This window comes from Podarcis erhardii, assembly GCF_964252035.2.
Source record: "Podarcis erhardii genome assembly, chromosome: 1".
In the NCBI taxonomy this organism is placed as follows: Eukaryota; Metazoa; Chordata; class Lepidosauria; order Squamata; family Lacertidae; genus Podarcis; species Podarcis erhardii.
In genome coordinates, this window is record NC_138497.1 from 43,435,257 (window position 1) to 43,455,796 (window position 20,540).

The window sequence follows — 20,540 nt, forward strand, 5'->3', positions numbered from 1 at the left end:
GTTGGGTAGCTTTAAGCAGACCATGGTTATAATCAGTTAGAAATCTTACTTGCAGCTTAGTCTTATAATATATTTGGTGTCCTTCCTATAATGTTCTCAGACCTTTTCAGCACAATATCCCATTTTACTCCATTGCGATAAATGTCTTTTTAAAAGAGAAAAAGCCATCTTACCTTAAAAGTGTGCCCTGCTTGTATGCGTTTTTGTATACTTTCGTGTTCTGAAGCCTGGCCACATAAAATGGCATACCTGGAAATTACAGTAAGCCTGAGCATTAGTGTATTGTTCCAAAATCTGGTTTTTTAGCATGGTGTTGTGGTTGTGTTCTGGGGTTGGAAAATATCAAATGCTCTGTTGTCCAGAGAAGCCATGTACAAAGAAAACAGAGGGCAAGTAATTAACAACAGTTTACGAACACAAAGTTTTATACCTTGTCACTTCATAGGTATTTACACACACCCTGAATTGGTCCCCCAAGGCTCAGGTGAGTCACTATCTCCTCTCAGGACTACTTTACAGCCTTGGCATTAGGTTGTTCTCAGAGGGCTCATATTCAAACTGCTCTTTTGCCACGTTGAACTCTACTTGACAAACGCCATCTGTGACACTTGCTAAGTGGGATTCTGAGGCCAGCCTTTGATACATGGAAAGTAGCTTGTGCAGGAGAAGGTTTCTTTCTAGACCCTCTGGAATCACGATAAGCTCGGTTAACATAAATCAAACAGAAACCAATCTGATCATGTCCGTAGAAATTGGGACCCAACCCAGCATTTTGTTCAAGCAGGCAAGCCAACACATTCAGATCCAGGCTATTTCATTTGAGCTTATAAAAGGATGTCTAGGACTAGTTGATGCATGAAAAGAGGCTGCCTACCAATCAAAGAAAAGGTGGGAACCATCTTATTAAAGTATTAATTCTATACCTATGAAGCAGAATGTCTAAGAAAATGCCAAATGAAATCTAATAATCCTGTCTTTTAAAAATGCCAAATGAGGTATAACCATCCCTACATGTTTTGAGTATGATTCTTCTTTAGGGAATCAGCTGGGGGAAAATAGTGAACAAAATATAACAAAATGCAAGTTAAATACAAGAAAACCTTTTCTAAAATATTTAATATGAAAGGACAGCTGTGAACATGAACTTAATTTTTAAAAGCTGCAAATTCTTAAGTAACGCAGAAGAAGTTCACAAGTTCAGTCTTCTGTTCTTGGAAGAGCCGTGGACCAATGCATATTGTTAAACAGAGGGATCACCTCAGTGGGAAAGAGACTGTGGGGAGAAGCCAAAGTAGAGACTATGAGGCAGGGAGGGTGGGTGAGACAAAGGAAAAATGGATGTTGCGCTCGTGGGAACATAAAGTGAAGAAAATATCAGAGGCTTTGACACTGAGTATTAGCTTTCTGCCATTTTTGCATGCACCTAGCTGCAACGTGGCATGTTATCAATGAACATCCCCACAATGAAGGGCTGCTGAAAGTTACAGGTCTGAAAGTTCAATGGTTCATATCAGATTCTAATTCAGGCTGCTCAGCAACTCCATAAAACATTAGGATGATTTAATGAAAGTTACTGCAACACTACTAAAAGTTTGTGAGATCTTTAAAATACAGTTTTACAAGGTTGTTTAAACAAGAGAAAGCCATATAACCCCCATGTGAACTCGTAGATCTTCAAATAAACACAGTTAATTACCTCCACACTTGCCCTGAAGCAAGGCACTCGGAAACGCTTCCCAGTAACTGCTTGTAAATCCTGTCATATTTACTTTCAGTTTCTATCACTGGGGATAGCAAAAAGAATTTGAACAGCTTAACAAAAGCCTGCCATTAACAGTAACTTTTAGGGAGTCTAGTATGAGCTGAAAGAACATCAGAGCTGCAATCCTGGGCACATTTACTTGGGAGTAAATGCTACTGAGCAAGGTTTATGTCCAAGTAAACACACACAGGATCAAGTAGTAACTGTCATCTCTTTTTCCTTCCACCTTTCCTGGTTAACATACTAAGCTGGGCTAGGCTTTCAAGAAGTGTCAAACTGTGCAGAAATTCACATTCTGCATAGCAACAGTGAGGAATGTCAAGGACAAGAAAATGAATCGGCCCACACAGGGTTGACGAACTCAATACGGCACAATTCTCCCACCAGTTCTGATGCAGCTTTTCTCCTTGGAAAACAAACTGGGGAGTTTTGTCTCAAGTCTCACCTGCTGGTATCCTACAGCTCAAAGACGGCAGATGTTGATGGTTCAGATCTTGGAGCATTGCCATATAACTCAAAACTAAGCAGATTCTCATGAACCTTGGCCAGCTGAAAAAACAGAATCAGCCACCTAGGACTGCAGAGAGATCTGAAACTCTACCTCACACCCTGCAGTACAATTATATGCCTTGGCGGAGGTGGGGGAGATTTATATCCCACCTTTTTTGGTAAACAGGCTTTACAAAGTGGCTAACAACCCCTGCTAATTTAAACTGGTGCTTTTCTTCTTTCCTTTACTCAGTAGATGGGAGGCTGGAAGAACAGCTGCAGCAACTGAAAGTCACCTAATCCATATTAAAAGGACTACACAGTTCCTGTACGCATAAATGTGGCTCAGTTAGAACATCTAGGCTTTGTAAATCTTACAAAGCTGGGAACAAGCATCAGACCTGCACGCTCCCTCCTCAACCCTTACCTCGTGCTTCAGATTTTGTACAGAGATCCTGGTTTCAGGTTCAGACATAACAGGGTCCTCTTGTACAAAATAAAATTGGATCTTCATACCAAAGCTGGTGTGAGCGGGGACAGGAGAAAATACTGTGTAGCCCCAACACCAATTCTTTGTTTAATAAACTATGCTTTGTGAAACCTTACACCCTTACATTTCAGCTGAACTGCTGAAATTGTAGGCTGCAGGCCAAGGTAATGTGTGATTTGTCCTCAAAGTGCTTAGCAAACAAGTTGCAATAGGACTTCTATAGTGCTCCAAGATCTCCCTGGAGAAAACTTCACTATATAAAAAGGAAGAAACCAGAAAGATCTCACCCTCCCATCCATATTTCATATAGCAAAGGGACCCCAAGTTTGAGAAAGATCTCAAACTTTTAGTTTTCAGCAACAAACTGAACAATTTGTCACCCACCATCTGCTGAATCTATTGCATACCTCTTAAGCTATGCAGTACTACTTAAATACTTGCTGTATGAAATTGTCCCTAGCCTCCCTTGTGCAATGAAGTCCAGTTTTATCTCTCTCACACACAGAGAGAGCCATATGGGGTAAAACAGGTTTTTCTTTTACTATAGTTCATCCATCCCTTCTTCTAAGGAGCTCAGAGAAGCATACATGGCTTTTCTCTCCTCTCTGCTCAACCTCATTTCTACCTTCACAACTAATGAGATGTGCTAGCCTAATAGATATTGAGCCCACATTTAACCCTGTGAGTTTTATGGTCAGGTAGGAATTTGAATGCAATTTAGAGTGATGCATGTGTGTGTGCCATCATGTACATGGTTGAAAGGGAACATGCTGTTCTCAAGATGCAGATACAGGAGCATCAGCAAGCTTCTAAACCAATAGTACAGAGCTTTCCAAACTGCACATCATGACACACTAGTGTGTCGGCTGCAGTGTGTAGGTGTGTCACATGAACACTCTTCCTGGGGTTGCAAAGGGTTAGTTTAACCTCCAGCTTGCTAGTAAAACTGAATTACTGTGTCGTGAAGTGATGCAAAACTCAATTGCTGTGTCATGAAATGAAGCATATCCAAAAAGTGTGTCACCAACTTGAAAAGTTTGGAAAGCTTTGCGATAGTAGATGGCTTCCAGCTGTCTGAATCTTCCCTAAGATGCTCATATAGGGGGAATGAGAACATGAATAGTGCCAAGATCAGCTCTCCCAACATGGTTATTCTTCTTTTAAAGCAGCCGTGGAGGGTACCTAATTTGATAGGGGCAGTGGCACTGGGGGTGGGGGTGGGGATTACTTCTTTCACTCCTGACCATCCTTCGAAGCTGCCATCTGGCATGCAGTGAAGGAAGGTAGGTAGGTATCTAGGGACAATGGGTGTAACATTATGTCAAGGATCACACCACACATACTGGAGTTTTGCTTTTTCTCCATCCTTGGGGTTGCAAACCTTTACTGGAGTTTTTTATATTATTTAACTGCTCTAACATAGAGAAGTACTCCACAAAATACTAATGGTTTAAATTCTGAAGCAAGAAAAAAAAATACTGCATTTCCCCTCCTCCCAACTGTATCTTTTATTGCACACCAGCTTTCCCATTAGCTATAAAAAACAGGCTTGCTATTTCATTCCTGCCACAAGGTCAATCAGTGAAGGAAATAATTCAAGCTGACTTTTAAATGAACTGTTTCCTGAAGGGAAATCTGCTGGATACAAGGAAAACACTTTCCTCGAAAATCTTGTCCATACAAAGAGAAACATCAGGATAAGTTTCACTTAATGAAAATTTACGAAGTTTGAATTCATTCAGCCAGCTAGTTCTTCCCCCTCCTCCAAAAAAGGAGTCTTGTGACACCTTCAAGACTAAGAGATTTACTACACAGGAAGATCAGCCATTCACAGACCATACTAAAGGTCTGCTAAAATGGATTACTATCCAGAGTCAGAAACCAGAGCAATGCAGCTGCTGATATGGATATGGCCCTATTTTCCCTTCTGAATAACCACATTTTCAAAACAGTGAACAAAAACGGAAATAGATGTAAGAAATTTCAGTGACTGCTTTGACATCTGGACCAGAGGTTGCTGTGACTCATTTTTTAAAAAAAAATTCCTAGAAGTTTACCAACTGGTTGTTTTATTGGGCAGCACGGTTTGTATTATAAAACAGCAGCACTGAGTGAAGGCGACAGCTTCCACCAATAAAAAAAACAACACATTATGAAACTTGGGTAATGTAATTCATAGAATTCAACTGTTTAAGCACTGCTGCTTAGTAAAGCATCTACTGTTACCAGAATCAAAAGCAGCCTAGGTGATGGATGGCGAAGGAGCTGTGGCTCTCCAAATAATGTTAGACTACAGCTCTCAGCATCCCTGACCAATGGCCATGCTGCCTGGGACTGATGGGCACTGGTCCTACAACCTATGAAGGAGCACAGGCTCCACTTGATGCAAAGAAATTCCTTAGGTATGGTTCCTTTTCTCCCCTATGTTCCATTGTGACCAACAGCTCTAGAGAGTTTCAGTGGCTACTCTGCAAATCTCCCTCTTCCTAATAGCCATCTAAAGGCCAAGCCACTTTCAGGATGCTTTTGAACACCTGCTTCCTCAGCAACAGCCACAAACCTGGGTGCAGTACACCCCATGAAAGTACGTGCTACATGTCACCCACCAAATCACTGTACAGTGGACCCTCCGGATACAAATTAAATTCGTTCTGGGGGTCCGTACTTAACCCAAAAAGTCAGCAACTGGAGGCGCCGCTTCTGCACATGTGCGCACGGCAAAACCTGGAAGTATACAATTACGTATCCAGAGCAGTACGTAACTTGAGGGTCCACTGGACTGGTAAGTGGAGAAAGTCAGCATCTACCTACCAATTAACTTTTGTTAATAGAGACAACCTGGAACAACTCCAAATTATGTAGCTCTAAATCTAAACATGGCAATTTAACTAGCAAGTTTTATGGACCTTTTGGGTTATCCCAAAACAAAGTATATAGAATTCACATCAAGGAGAATGGGCATATTAAGCTTCAAAAACCCATGTTTGGTGAACACAGTTCGTTCATTAAAAAAAAAACACAACAACCTCAGGTTTTTCTGTACACCCCTTTAAAAAATAGAGACAACTCATGCGCCAGAATTCCATTTAGGTCTGGAGGCCAGCCTCACACATCTTGTAATTGACTCTCTATGTTTAGTCTCGAAAGGCAAATAACAAACTTTGACTTCTTAGGATGTCTGTAAATATTTTCAGAACTACTCTAACTGCATAAAGGACTGATAATGCTGCACCTGCACTGTTTCCTCTCCAGAGACCACTCTGAAATCCCCTCCTGCTCTTGTTGTACTTCCAACATTTCTTTCAACAGCAAATGCAAACAAATGCCAAAGCAAACAAGCAACTCCTCCTCCTGATCCTTAATTCACAGAGTATGTTTTAAAGGAATGCAGAGGCCACAGACATGCTGAAGCAATGGGGGATTTTCAGTTGTTCTTATTTTGCTAGGCCTTCGGGAATTCACATATTGGTGCCGGAGCACATTAGACCGCACGCTTTACAGCACACGGAGTTGCCCTAGTTTTTGACAGGGGTGCATATTCTTCTCCCTCTACCACGCGATTAAATGTTACAACTAGTTTTGGAAGTCATGGGATAAGCTTGGGACATCCTATTAAAAACAAGGCTGGGTCAGCCACCCATGTTTTCTCATGTATTACATCGCACCAGCAAAACATTATATTTCCAGAAACAATACCTAATGACTCTGAAGCTCACCTCTTACTGCTGGCAGATACAGAACTTTAGTCTCTTCCCTCTAGCAGCAGATGGGAGTTCCAACAAGAGGCTCCCTTTTACTGCTTGGTAGAAAGGATAATGCAATGAAACCCTTCTCACATTCCCATGAGACTTCAAATTTAGACCACCGTGTGCAAGAATTCAGTATTTTTGTTTTCGCACCCTTGAAAGGCTAGCCGATAGCAGTGGGCCTTCAAACACTTAATTCTGTTCTTGCCTTTTGGAAGGTTGAATAATACACCACTCAGCAGAAAGGCGGAATGCTTTTTTTCTGGGGAGATGCAGGGGTAGGCATATCTCTAAACATTTTTTGAATCTAAGTTTGGCCTCATTGAGGGGCATTGTTTCAATATGAGTAGGAAATGAGAGTACCCCTAAACATTTTTTTTAAGACAAAAAGCACTGGGCACACATGAAAGCTATAGCAGTTCTTCATACTTCACACTCTCAAATTGCCAGAGTATAAGGGGTTGATAACCATGGTACAGTGGTGCCCCGCAAGACGAACGCCTCGCAAGACGGAAAACCCGCTAGACGAAAGGGTTTTCCGTTTTGGAGGTGCTTCGCAAAACGAATTTCCTATGGGCTTGCTTCGCAAGACGAAAATGTCTTGCGAGTTCCTGCGGGTTTTTTCCCCTCCCCCCCTTTTTCTAAGCCGCTAAGCCGCTTAACAGCTGATCTGCTAAGCCGCTTAACAGCTGATCTGCTAAGCCGCTAATAGCACTAATCCGCTAATGGGCTTGCATCGCAAGACGAAAAAACCGCAAGACGAAGAGACTCGCGGAATGGATTCTTTTCGTCTTGCGAGGCACCACTGTATTAAGCTCACCTTATTTACCACCTCAGTTTTCTAGTAGATTAAACATTATATGTGAGTTTTACAGGCACAGTATATAAAAGGTTCAACACGAATGATGCTTTATAAGCAGCCCACCTGGCACTTTAGCCCATGACACTTAAGCAGCAATGGCCAACGTGGTGTTGCTCATCTGGCTTCCCAACCTCCCGCATCACTGCCAATTACCGAGAGGGACAAAGCAGTGGAGAGTGTGGTGGAGCCACAGAGGCAGAGGTAATCCAATACTCCTAACTGGGTGCCCATGTTGAACTCCCTGTTGTTATGTCCCTCCCTCTTTCAGTAACCAGCAGAGATGCAAGCATTGGGATGCCAGGTGAGCAATGCTGCCTCACCTGCACCACCCCTGATGGCAACTACTGCACTTAACAGAAAAAATATTGACATTTATGGGACTCCTCTGAAGTCATTGCTATTTTACCTGTAACAATGGCTTATTAGCAGCACCAGGTGGTATCTGTATCATAATTTTACAGTAGGTAGTGTTGTTCTTGGGATTTTAAAATCACAGCTGTATTGCATCTGAACTGCAGACTTGCAGAAGAAAGAGATTAGGAGCCGGCAAAAGAGGAGTCATTTGTTTTCTCGAAGCAACAGAACTGTCCAAGATATATGCCTAGACTCCATTTTTTTTTTTTACAACTCTGGGGAAAAGCAGTAAATTACTAGATGAGGGCTCATAAGACACTGATACGAATCATATTCTCAGAGTCAAAACATACTTATTATTCTAACAGCCCCCCCAAAAAAAAATCCTCTGGGAGAATTGTTCTGAGGCAGTTTGTCATTAGCTGACAAGAGCAAATGGGGAAAACATATTTTGATTAATTGTAAACAGCTCTGTCCATAAACTCAAACTCTTCTGCCAAATGAATAAGTATTTGTGGAAGAAGAATAAATCAAATCTGTACATTTAAGAAGATAGCAGCTCTGTATGTGGACTATGCTTCTGAAAAGTTTATGTCTAAAGTGGCAACATATAGAAGGCCAATATATAAAACAATTCTCCTCTTTTTGCCTTTTCTTCACAAAGGAAGTAATTACATACCACTGGTGACACTCAGCACTTTGATCTCCCATCTGCAAAGCTGTTTCTGCCTCATCCTTTCCTGCAACGAAAACCAACAAAAATAAACTTATTTGTGTGTCACATTTTAAACACTTAACCCTTCAAATACTTTGAAACTGGAGATTAACAGCATACAAAGAAGTTTCACACATTCAGTAAGCAGATATTCTTCAGAGAACAGCAGCCTAATACAAGGATGGCACATTATGACAGCTGAAGAGCTGCACCTCACAGTCTGACACTCTTGGAAATAGAGCCCATAGGTTTTTGGCTCACATGCCTCCCAACCCAGAAAACCAGATTAAGGTTGCTGCCTGAGATCAAGCTTCACCCCTAATATTTGTGGAGCTGTCACAAAGGGAGAGACAAGGCAGGAATGAGCAAGAATTTAACTACACTTTTAAGAGAGAGATGTTACATATGAAGTACCATATTCAGATGGGAAACTATAGCTTTGAATCTGCCAGCTTCCCAACTCCCATAACAATGTGTTCTCAGGGTGCAGACTATAGAACTGCAGCCTTAGAGTTCCAGCATCACAAAGAGCCAACTTTGGCCCTATCAGAAAGAGAAGTAGGTGGCTGCTGTCTGACAAGGAGGCAGCAACAGAGGAGGTAAAGGAAAGTGGACAATTTTGAGACAAACATAAGCTCAGGAATTTGAGGAGGAGTAAAGCAGTTTGTAGCAGTGATGTGAATCAAAAGTGTGGGCTGGCACAAGCATCCAATATAGATGCAGCGATTCAGACTTATTGTACCATTCATGCTATGAAAGTCTTGCATTACATGATAAAACCAGCAAACGCAATTGCAGCACCTGCCAAGCAGTTCTCCAAGTACAATTCTGTTTACAAGTTTCTTTAACACGTGATTTCATTTTAGGAGTAAGAATAATCCACCGGGGACGGGGGGCTGTAATTTTAAATTGAGAGCCAGTGTAGTGCAGTGGTTGGACTAAGACCCCTGGGAGATCAGGTTTCAAATCCTTGGTCTGCCATGAAACTCACTGGTGACCTACCTCATAGGGTTATTATGAGGACAAAATGGGGAGGCAGAGAATCAATGTATACCACCCTGGGCTTCTGGGAGGAAAGGTGGGATATAAATGGAACAAACAAACAAATAACCGTGTGTGTGTGTGTGTGTGTGTGTGCGCGCGTAACCCACTTTTTCCAAGGCAGTCAGGTAAATAAATGCCCAATACAACTCTCTGGTGAAATGCACCCACCCTTATCTCAAAGTGCCTTCTTACCATCAGACGCATAAGATAATTTCTCATCTGCATCCTCCGTGATTTCATACATATCACTATAACCTCGGGCCAGGCGCCAAAGGAAATCTTGCTTGTCACCATACTGTGGATAAAACAAATGTTATTTCACATTTATTAGTTCACCTGATTCTAGATTCAGGTAGGTAGCCATGTTGGTCTGACGCAGTCAAAATAAATAAATAAATTGTCCAGTAGCACCTTAGAGATCGACTAAGTATGTTCTGGGTATAAGCTTTCGTGTGCATGCACACGAAAGCTCATACCCAGAACATACTTAGTTGATCTCTAAGGTGCTACTGGACAATTTTTTTATTTATTAGTTCACCTGTTTGCTTAAAAGAAAATGGGATTTCCAAGTATAACATACTGCAGGTGTTTTGTTTTGTTTTAAACGTAGCTTGTGAACAATTTGACAAGCAGTGGAATAATGCCCTAGACCAGTGTTTCCCAACCTTGTGCCTCCAGCTGTTTTTGAACTACAACTCCCATCATCCCTGACTAGCAAGACCAGTGGCAAGGGATGATGGGAATTGTAGTCCAAAAACAGCTGGAGGCACAAGGTTGGGAAACACTGCCCTAGACGAGCAAAACCAACTCAATAATTCATTTAAATCTCTTCACTTGCCTGAATTAGTAAAGTGTAATATGCTTCTCATTCTTGAGATTTTAATAAAGTAACTATAGGATTCGGGTCAGACAGTCAAACACTTATGTCAAATAGAAACCTTCCTAGAACAAGTCCCTGCTCCTGCAAATAAACTGTTCCTCTGCTGGTGTCACACTGGGCTTACTTTGCAAGCAGACAAAAGTGCCAAGCTTAAGCAGCATATAGCATATGTACCACAGCCATGACCACTAGATGGAATACACCAGCCATGTGCCCATTATGCATGGCTGAATTGGACAATACTCCCCCTTGTGGGGACAGAACTGGGAACTAGAGACCTGTGTGAGACTTCATAAAATCAAGTTGGCCACTACAGAGCCAGTTAATTTGGTACAATGCTATATAAAGCAGATATATAACTACTGACATGGCTATAAGTTCCAGGCTCATTAACCTAATTTTACCATGGGGTTGGGACAGGGAGAGAAAATGAGGCGATTTCTCAATAACTGGGTGAGTATTAAGGCAGAACAAACAGTTCTTAGATAATACTGCAGATCCAACTTCAAGCATACCAAGTAGGTTGCAGCCGTTGGGTAGGGCAGCCTTGGAGCGGGAGTAGAAGACTTGAGTTAGCAACACAAAAGATGTAAGAGACACATTAGAAGAACAGACTGAGAAATGACTGCAAATGAAGATGGGAAAAGTTTGGGTACTGGTAAGCTTGATTTGATTTCCAAACATGTTGCAAACAGCTGACCAGCTGACTTGTTGACATGTATATATAAAGCAAGTTTGTATCTACATTTCATGAAACAATTATGCCTAAATCATCACTGTAATAAGTCTGAGCAGAGCTTTGCTATCAACTTAGGAGATGCTGCAGTTCCACTTTTAAACCCATTAGGGGATTGAGTTACTGTATGTTTCAATACGCAATAAACAAAACATAATTTAATACTTTTAAGAAGAGGCCAAATCCCACAGGCTTTGAGGGTTTTAATTTCCTAATGGCAGCATAAGCAATGCTGCATTTTAGATGCCTGGTCTCATTTAGGATTGTGGTATAAACAAGACCTTGCACAACATCCTGTTCTGCTCTCCCTGCTGGTTAGCTCAGCTCAGTTTTTCTGAGAAATTGCTAGAGTGAACTTTACCACTAGTTTATTGTTAAGCAGCTGTTGGAATCCTTCTCTCTTCTCCTGTTCGCTCCCACAGTGCAAGCGATCTGCTTGCTGGAGCAACTGACCAAGTGCTTCGTCTGTAGCAGGGTCCAAAGTCAGTGTTTCATCCTCATTGACAAGGTCTAAGGAATCCCTCCTTGCCGTTCTCACAGTCTCACAACTTCTTTCGTCTTCTCCTTCCTCACTCTCTTTATCAGACTCGCGATCATAATCAGACTCTGCGTTGGCTGTAGTATAGCTTTAAGACAAATTGCAGAAAATCTGTCATTACATTAACACGACATAACCTAAATTTCACAATCAAAGCTTTTAAAGTCAATAGATATCACATCCTAAGAAATAGAAGTTTGTGCCTGAACTTTGTTCGTGGCAGAAGCTTCTCCCTAAGGGAGTTCCGTTCATCACACTTCCACTAGTAGAAAAGAGGGAAGAGGCTAACTTTTGCTGGTTTGTTTTTCCTTCTGCAACCCCTCCCAACCTTCAAAGATCTGCTCAAGAGGATGGGGAGACTCTCCAGAACAGTGTTGGCAGGGGTATAAACAAATATCCTCTTCTGCCCTTCCACTAATGAGATATCTCTTCTGGATCAGAAGTGGACCAAAGGAGCCCTTCTATACAGGGAAATTTGGATCCAACTCTATGAACAGAATGCTAATATAGGGGGGCAAATCCTAAACTTCCTGCTATGCAACAGCTTTTAGTATCAGCAGCAGATACAACACACAATACAATACAACAGAATGGGCTAACGGCCTTAAGGTCTGGAACTGAAAAACAAAGCCAAAATTCCTGACCAACAAACCACAGCACACATGCATGGGCCATCAGTCTAATTCCCAACTGAGTGGGTTGTAGCCAATGCTAGTCCTACTCAGAGCAGACCCATTGAAATTAATAGATATGATTAATGTAGGGCCATTATTTCAACAGGTCTACTAAAACTTAGATACGATGCACTATGTGTCCCAGCTCCATCAGAAAAACACTGCATTTTCTAAAAATAATATTTTAAGGAATTTTTAATAAGTAGTAAACTAGAATAAAAGTAGAACTATACAACCAAAAACCATGCTGATCTTGCAATATATTTCACAACACTGTCAAGAACTGTGAATCTACACCCTACAGAATAATTACTTGACAATCTTCTATCAATAAGTCATGGCAGTGATGCCAACATACTGTGCTTTAGTTGGTAAGTGTTAGCTTATTTCTACATCTTCCTACATCATCCCTCCACGCGTTCTTCAGTGCACTTCTAAGAATTATTCCCACTCCTGCAGCTGAGTTACCCACTACATTTTTATTTACTTTCCTTACACAGTTTCCCAATACATTTTTGGAGTGCTACCTCTGATGCGGGACATAATATGTCACTCCAAACATTCAATTATTTGCAGTACTCAGACCAGAACCTTCGCATGATTTTATATTGCCACTTAAAATACAGGAAGTATCTGAAGTGGTATCAAGCTGTATGAAAACCCTGCTTGTACCTGCTATTTCACATAATCATGTAACTCGATGTTGCAATCACTTAGAGATAAGTATGCGTGTGCAAAGTCACTCAGTAAAAAGCTCTGGAGTATATGCAGGATGTGTGTGTTTTACCTCCTTTTTCAAAGGACCAAACTCCGTGTGGGTCCAGAGTACAGTGGTTAGCATGCTTGACTACGACTAGCAACCCAGGTTCAAATTCCACTCAGTCACAAGGTCACCAACGGCCCTTCTCAGAGCGCCAGCACTAAGTACTCTGTTTTGTGGCTACAGAGTGGGCCTTCTCAGTGATAGTACTCCAGTTGTGGAATTCCCTCTCCACTGCGGCTCACCTGCCACCAACTATTTGTACTTCCTTTTGTATTCCTTTTGGCATCAGGAAAAGACTTTATTCTCCAATGCTTTTTAGGGGACCTTTTTAGGGCTTTAAAGGATTTTGAGGCTCTGGTTTGTTAAAAGTTTTAAGGCCTGCATTCGCCACATTTTATTGCAGTCTCTGAAGTGTGATGTGTTTTATTGTGATTTTATTTAAATTGCTTTTATTGTATTTTAATGATGTTTAGGTATGTCATCCATAACTTTGGTTATGAGGAAGCATAGTAATATTGTCCATATACTAATAATAATAATAATAATAATAATAATAATGAAATAAAAGATGGCAATCCCTGGGTGACTCTCTCTCAATCTAACCAATCTCACAGAGTCATTCTGAGGACAAAAAATAGGGTGGGTGCGGATGAGAGAACCATGTACCACACTGGAGTTCCTTGGGGAAAAGGTGAGATATAAATACAACAGATAAATAAATGCTCTCAGGCTAAGACCATTCAGCAGTTTATTAGCTTAGCAAGAGTTATTTCTCCACAATCGCCATTACCAAAGGATTAATATCCCAAATCAAATACAAGCCACGGGGAAAGAAATGGTTGTGGTTTTCATTTATCAATATGATTAGATCTGTCAATTTGTATCTAGTCATCCGACTATTATAAAACTGAAGTTTAAATTTACACAAGGTAAAATCAGTAGAACTTTATTTTGGACCCAAACTATTATCACATAAACTCAAAATGCCAAATGTTCCTAGCAGACCACAACTCCTTTTTACAACATGCTCCTTCAGAAAACTTTTTGTCTTGGAACAAATCTTGATTGAAATGCCATAGAAATACACGGTGAAGAAAATTATAGTAACACCTAAATAATAAAAGCACAAAACAAACTTAATATTCTGAATCTCCCTAATAAGACAACAGCAGATAGAGAGTGTACAAGCGTCATAGTTGTTTGTTTATATTGTTCACTCAGCAGATAAATTACAGACTAGTGGTCAAACTTCTCCACATCTCTCCCCAAATTCTTTCCCAAGTACAACACATTCTAGAAATCTATGCAAGGTCATGAAATCGGTTTAAGCCACAAGGACAAATATGGCATTATTTCTGAACCTTTCTTCCAAGACAACTGAGGAATCTCATTTAACGGGCATCCCTCCTACACAAAGTTAGGTAAGAACTGCTCGTACAGTGGTACCTCGGGTTAAGTACTTAATTCATTCCAGAGGTCCGTTCTTAACCTAAAACTGTTCTAAACCTGAAGCACCACTTTAGCTAATGAGGTCTCCTGCTGCCGCTGCACCGCCGGAGCACGATTTCTGTTCTCATCCTGAAGCAAAGTTCTTAACCCGAGGTAATATTTCTGGGTTAGCAGAGTCTGTAACCTGAAGCGTATGTAACCCAAGGTACTACTGTATTGACTTTCAGATGCCTTTGAACTCTTTTAGAGTTTGTTTTATGTTCTGATGATGAAAAGCGGGATATAATTTTTTAATTAATAAATAAATAATTTTTAGAAAGCAAAGGTCATTCTAGCTCTCTGTTTTCCAAAATCCTTATAACAAGGGAGTTAAAAAGGAACGTAAGGGAAATCTTATAAAATACAGGCACCTCTACACTCGTGCGAAATCAGTAAATGTGTGGTTGCTGACAGGCGCACTGTTTTTGGCACCCAAAGAGGGTGGGGCAGAATGGGGTGGAGTGGAATGGACTTGGGCATGTCACACTTACATGTCTGGCAGCCAGGAATGGAACCCCCATGTAAGCAGTGATTCCCCTGTAGTGCTATTGTAGAAATTGCTACAGTTGATGTGACTATCTCAGGGGTGCCCAAGCTTTTTTCAAAGAGGGCCAGATTTGATGAAGTGAACATGCGCGAGGGCCGACCAAAGTTGTTGAGCTTTTTAAAGGATTTTTTAGGATTGAAGTTGTTGAGCTTTTTTTACAATTTTACCCCAGAGTTGTTTACCCCAGGATTAAACTGACCAGCGGGCTGGATCAGGTCCCCCAAAACGGACTTTGGACATGCCTGATCTATCTGAAGGGATGCATCATGCAATCTCTGCTTAAAAGCTTTTGAACCGAACAGCAAGGCTCTCTAAAGAAAAAATTACATAAAAATTTAACAACATTTTACTTCTCCTTGAACTGTCCCTGATGAGGCTTAATACTAAGCGCAGAATAGATATTTTACTAGTCATTTCTCTTATAGAACCAACTACTTCCACAAGTTAATCCCTTTAAACTAATTTTTGCTTTGAACTCACTTACCCTCCCTCACTTTCACCATCAGTAGTGTAGGCAGCTCCAGAGCTGGCTGTGAAATATATAGAGCTGGAACCTGTGGAATCACTCCTTTCTCTGGGATATATAGTACGCCTCCGCCGAATAACCTTCTGGCTTTCTTCTAGTTGGGTTCTGCAAGGGGAGATATTAACACAAGAGACACTTATGCTGTATAATTGTTTGTTTCCCATTAATTGTTTGTTTCCCTTTTCCTTCTCTAATACACCCACAAACCACCTGCTCAGTATATTTCAGATTAGTCCTACAAAATCAGACCTTATTCAACTATTGTGTCATAGAATATAAAAGTATAACAGACATATACAAATATTTACACAATAATTTTGCTATATCATCACTTATAACTAAGAAGGGAAACTGACAAAAATGCATTCAACTTTACAGATTAGATAGGGCTGTGAAGTCTAGGGAGCCTGGGATATCTGTTAGGGGGAAATCATCTAGCCAACTATACTATACTAAGAAGAACTTCCAGGAAAAAATAAATGGTCATCCACTAAGAAGCATAGCAGGGCAATCCTATGCATGTGTCAGAAAAAAGTCCCATCGAGTTCAATGAAACTTCCCCCAAGGTGTGTATAGGACTGCAGCCTAGGTCAGATGCTCATACATTGATGCTTCTTTTCTACAGCTGTCAATATTAACATGAATCATTCAAAAGGCTTCACCCAAAACCTTCCAGTGGTTACCATTCCAGAAGTTACTCTTGCCACAATACAAACATCTACACATTTCTTAAGTTTTGGATTCAATTCTGAGCTGCTTGATAAACTGCTTTATACCAGTGTTCTGCTCCGGTATCAATTTTGGGGGCTGACAACCTGTTACAAATGACATTTGGCAACAGATACGAAATCAAATGGTTCAAATTTTAAATACTGGTTAGTGTGATAAAGGTTGATGCTTTGTAGATAGCTGAAGAAAAAAAGAGAAGAACATGTTGAAATTAAATATCCTTGTAAGGGCGTGTGCCTCTAGTATATCCATAGCTTTTTGCTGAATATCAGTGAAATTACTCTGGAAGAATTACTGTTTTACAAATAGCAGTGAGAGTTTAAAAAAAGGAAAGCACAATAACAATTTCACCCAAAACATGGTTCATGTAATTTTCAGCAATCTGCAGGAAATAGCTTTATACTAACCTGACTTCTCCAACAATCTCTCCTGCTAAACCCCGCAGGCTATTCCGCAACTCTTCTACTTCATGTCGCAGTTCTATAAGGCTTTTGAGCACAAAGTCCAGACGGTTCAGCACTTCAGCCTGTTCTTCTTGTGTTAGATGAGCTGTATATGGGATGCTGTCACCACCTTCCACTGGTGCTTGTCTCATCCGTGGAACTAGAGAAAGAAAATGAAGCAGCTACAACACAGCTAGGCATGGAGAAACTCCTGGTTCAATCCCTGGCATCTCCAGGTTTGAAGAGGAATGTCCCCTGTCAGTAACCTTGGCGAAAGCCACAGCTAGTCAGGTGGACAATACTAAGCTAGATGGATCAAAAGTCTGACTTGGTATAAGGAAGCTTCTCTCAGAATGGAGAACCCAGAGACTTCCCAGGAAAAAGAGATAAAAACCTGCTATGGGAAAAAATGCAGTCAATTCCCATAGCATTGCACATATCATTGATACAGCGATGCAAACATGCTAGCTATCAACATTTTGCAGATGAATAGTACAAGGGTATATAACCTACAGTAATACAACTGCTTTTTCAGTCTGCAGAAAGAGCCTTGTGCATATGCAGACTTGTACACATTAAGAATTACAACTTAACGTCTAATTGTAATTTGTTAATTTACAGAAAAATTGAATCTTTTAATATATTCCCATTTGGCAAGTTCAGCAGAGTTGTGTCTTTATTTTCAAAGTAATTATAACTTATCAGATACAAACAGAATTCTCAACTAATCTGCACATTCATCTCAGAGCATACTTTCACTGAAATTAAGCAAATAAGAGTAATACTAGGCATGTGAATTCCAAGTTTAATGGTGATAAATTAACCTCACAACCTCTTACCAGTTTGACTCTAGTCTTAGAAAAAATAAAAGTACATAAGATAATGTAAAAAACGGAAACCATCTTTGTACCCTGATTATAAGGCTGTAGAATTTGTGTGTGTTCTTTAGGGTCCAGAGCATTATGTTGACTCTGTACGTTTTGTGATTTGGATCTTTGTTGGGGCTTTTTTCTCTTTTGTTTGTAGAAGTAGTAGAAGAGACCTATCCCTGCAGCTGCTCCCAGGACCACACCAAGTCCCACACGGAAGACCACCATTTTGGACATGATGCATCTGAAACAATTCAAGCAGGCCATAATTTGTATTTATGAAATAGATAGAACATGAAGGAGAAAGAGCTGAATTATAACACATGGTAAGTGTTATGTGCTTAATAATATTTCAAAATAAAATAAGTCTAAAATATTTACAAGCTAAGCATTTTTTAAATAAAACAAAAACAAAGAGGGTGCAGCAACATAACCATCAGTTCTTCGATATGAGAGACAGCAACCTACTTCTCAGAATATGTAAAAATACTCTGATGTTCTATCTATATAGGAGGGAAATCCTGATTTGGTGACCTCAATGGCAAATTAATGCTTAGAGGAAACAGAATTTTACACTGAAATATAATCAGATACCAAAGGTCATTCAGTGAGATTTCATTCCACATGATAAAGTTCTGTAGTTGAAGCTATACACATTTGACTCAGATAATACCCGGATACAGTTCAATCCAGGAGCTCAACAGGTAACAGGGAGGACACAAGTGATAACCTAGCAACCTTGTCAAAAACACTCCCATTTCAAAGCAGGACGCCGTCCGCATTAGTAGCAATTTCAAAGAACTGAAGCCACATCATCTTCTTCCCAGGTCACTCTTTCCCAACTTAGCTGTCTCTCTCACATACATGCAAAAATACGTACACAAATACACAGAAATCTAAACCCACTTACATGTAAATATACCAGTTTCCCCTTAATACAGTTTGTCAGCACCATCTACATGATGTGTTTCGAGATAAGAAATGCTGAGCCTTACGGGGTCCAAAACCACCAAACAGGTTTTAAACTCTTGTCTACCCAGCTCAGGCGATTTGACAACTGGGCCAAGCCTCTGACCCCGCGATGACACTGCGGTTCTTAAACCACAAACGTTACTGAAAGAAGGAGCATGTAAGGGGTCGCCACCCACTGGGTGTGCTCAGAGATAGCGGGAACTGGTGAGCCGCAGAACTGAGGCACACGCCCCTTCCCCACCCGCACCCCGACCCCCACCCATGGGCGACAGGAGGCGCGTTGCCCCAGCATCTCCCGCCGCTCCACGCGCCTGCGCAGAGAGGGCCGAGTTCTAAATTCCGAAGAGCCACATTATTGGTCTGTTTGCTGCAAAACGCTTTGAGAGCGAGAGAGAGAGATTTGTGGCACCGCAGAGACTAAAGGATTTGCGTTGCGCCACAGCGGATCGCTTGGGCTGCATTGACAAGAGAGGGTGCAATCCTGCACTCACTTGCATGGGCGTAAGGCCAACTGAACTCAGTGGGGTTTACTCCAGAGTAGGCACGTGTGGGACTTACACCGTCCCTCTTCAAGTTAAAGTGACACTAGACTCGCTCTCCCCCACTGCCTCCGCCTGTGTGTAGTTCTATGTGCCCGGGAACTGATGCTTCAACAGGCAAGCGCCCCTTTCTCCTCCTTCGCCTCCTTTCCCTAGTCGAAAAGGAGGCCGCGCGCGCGCCCAAAGAGTCAGGAAAGCCGCAAGGCGACCGTTGCTGCGCGCGAGCCGCTTGAGGAGGCTGAGTGAAGCGCTCCTTCTCCAGGTATTTAAATTACCGCTGCGCTTCTCGCTGGATATGTCCTCGTGCGGCCACCGTCCGCCGCCCTCCTCGTTCTCCGCGTTTCCCCCTTACCCCGCCGCAGGCCAGTCCTCTCGCCGGCGCATAGAAATGACGTTGGCGCACGGCTCATCCCTCCGCCGGTGGAAAGGTGGCGCGGAGAATTGACGGAGAGAAAGGAGGCCACGCCTCTAGAATGTCAAGAGAAGCCCTGCCGGATCAGACCAACGGTGGCCAACCAGGCTCCCGTGAGAAGCCTACATAGAGAAGCGGAGTGCAAGTGTTTCCAGGAGCATTACTGCCTCCCACAGTGGAAGTCTGGCCTCCCTCTGAGGAGCAAACGAGCAGTAGCAGGCATAGGCAAAATCGGCCCTCCAGATGTTTTGAGACTACAATTCCCATCATCCCTGACCACTGGTCCTGTTAGCTAGGGATGATGGGAGTTGTAGTCCCAAAACATCTGGAGGGCCAAGTTTGCCTATGCCTGAGCAATAGGAAAAAAACGGGTGGGGAAAACACCAGACGTGGAGGGTGTGTGTGGGGGGGGTGTCAATAAGGAGCCGCTGAGTGCCTGCCTAGATGTCTGCTAGTGGTGTGTACAGTTAAAAAAGAGGCTGTTCTCTCCCTAACTTGCCGCACTGGGAGATGCCCTGATTCCGAAAGGTGCAAGAATCTGAAAGGGCTTGGGGTTGGTTTTGGAGCATCAATGGCTGGGAGTAGTGCTGGATTTACGTGTAAGCTAAACAAGCTATAGCTTAGGACCCCACTCTCTTGGGGGGCCCCCATAAAATTAAAGGGGGGGAAAACATTTCCAAAATATAAGATAAAAAAAACATAAAATAAAGCCTACATACAGCAACGGTGGCAAACGGCTTTAGATACCTATTAGGTCCATAAATTACAATATAGTATATATTCTACACAAAAAACAGCAAAAATTTGTTGTTGACAAAGGACAGCTGGACATATAAAGGGCCCTGTTATCGTCATTAGCTTAAGGCCTCATCAAACCTAAATCTGGCCCTGGCTGGGAGTCATGATGGATATGCTCTCCCAGCATGAGAGGCAGTACACTGCTAGATGCCAGTTGTTGGGGG

The 20,540-nt window shown here is 41.7% G+C and overlaps 1 protein-coding gene and 1 long non-coding RNA gene across 5 annotated transcripts in view; one reads left to right on the plus strand and one right to left on the minus strand.

Moving 5' to 3' along the window:
- The window catches only part of RMDN3 (regulator of microtubule dynamics 3), a 34,996-nt gene extending 15,346 nt beyond the window's left edge, over window positions 1-19,650 (minus strand). The window contains exons 1-8 of one of the 4 annotated variants that reach the window (XM_081863082.1): window positions 19,519-19,650; window positions 17,697-17,899; window positions 16,751-16,946; window positions 15,573-15,719; window positions 11,440-11,704; window positions 9,655-9,757; window positions 8,383-8,443; window positions 174-249 (exon numbers count right to left, since the gene is read on the minus strand). In XM_081863082.1, the coding sequence (XP_081719208.1) occupies window positions 174-249; window positions 8,383-8,443; window positions 9,655-9,757; window positions 11,440-11,704; window positions 15,573-15,719; window positions 16,751-16,946; window positions 17,697-17,899; window positions 19,519-19,550 (1,083 nt within the window). In that variant the 5' untranslated portion in view covers window positions 19,551-19,650. Of the gene's footprint in view, window positions 1-173; window positions 250-8,382; window positions 8,444-9,654; window positions 9,758-11,439; window positions 11,705-15,572; window positions 15,720-16,750; window positions 16,947-17,696; window positions 17,900-18,565; window positions 18,838-19,441 lie in introns of those variants that run through there. The other 3 variants (XM_081863079.1, XM_081863081.1, XM_081863080.1) reach the window with 3 other exon arrangements.
- On the plus strand, window positions 5,779-8,073 carry LOC309345715. Its single transcript, XR_014158354.1, has 2 exons — window positions 5,779-6,968; window positions 7,303-8,073. It is a non-coding gene; the product is annotated as an uncharacterized lncRNA (long non-coding RNA).
- Window positions 19,651-20,540: the final 890 nt, after the last annotated feature.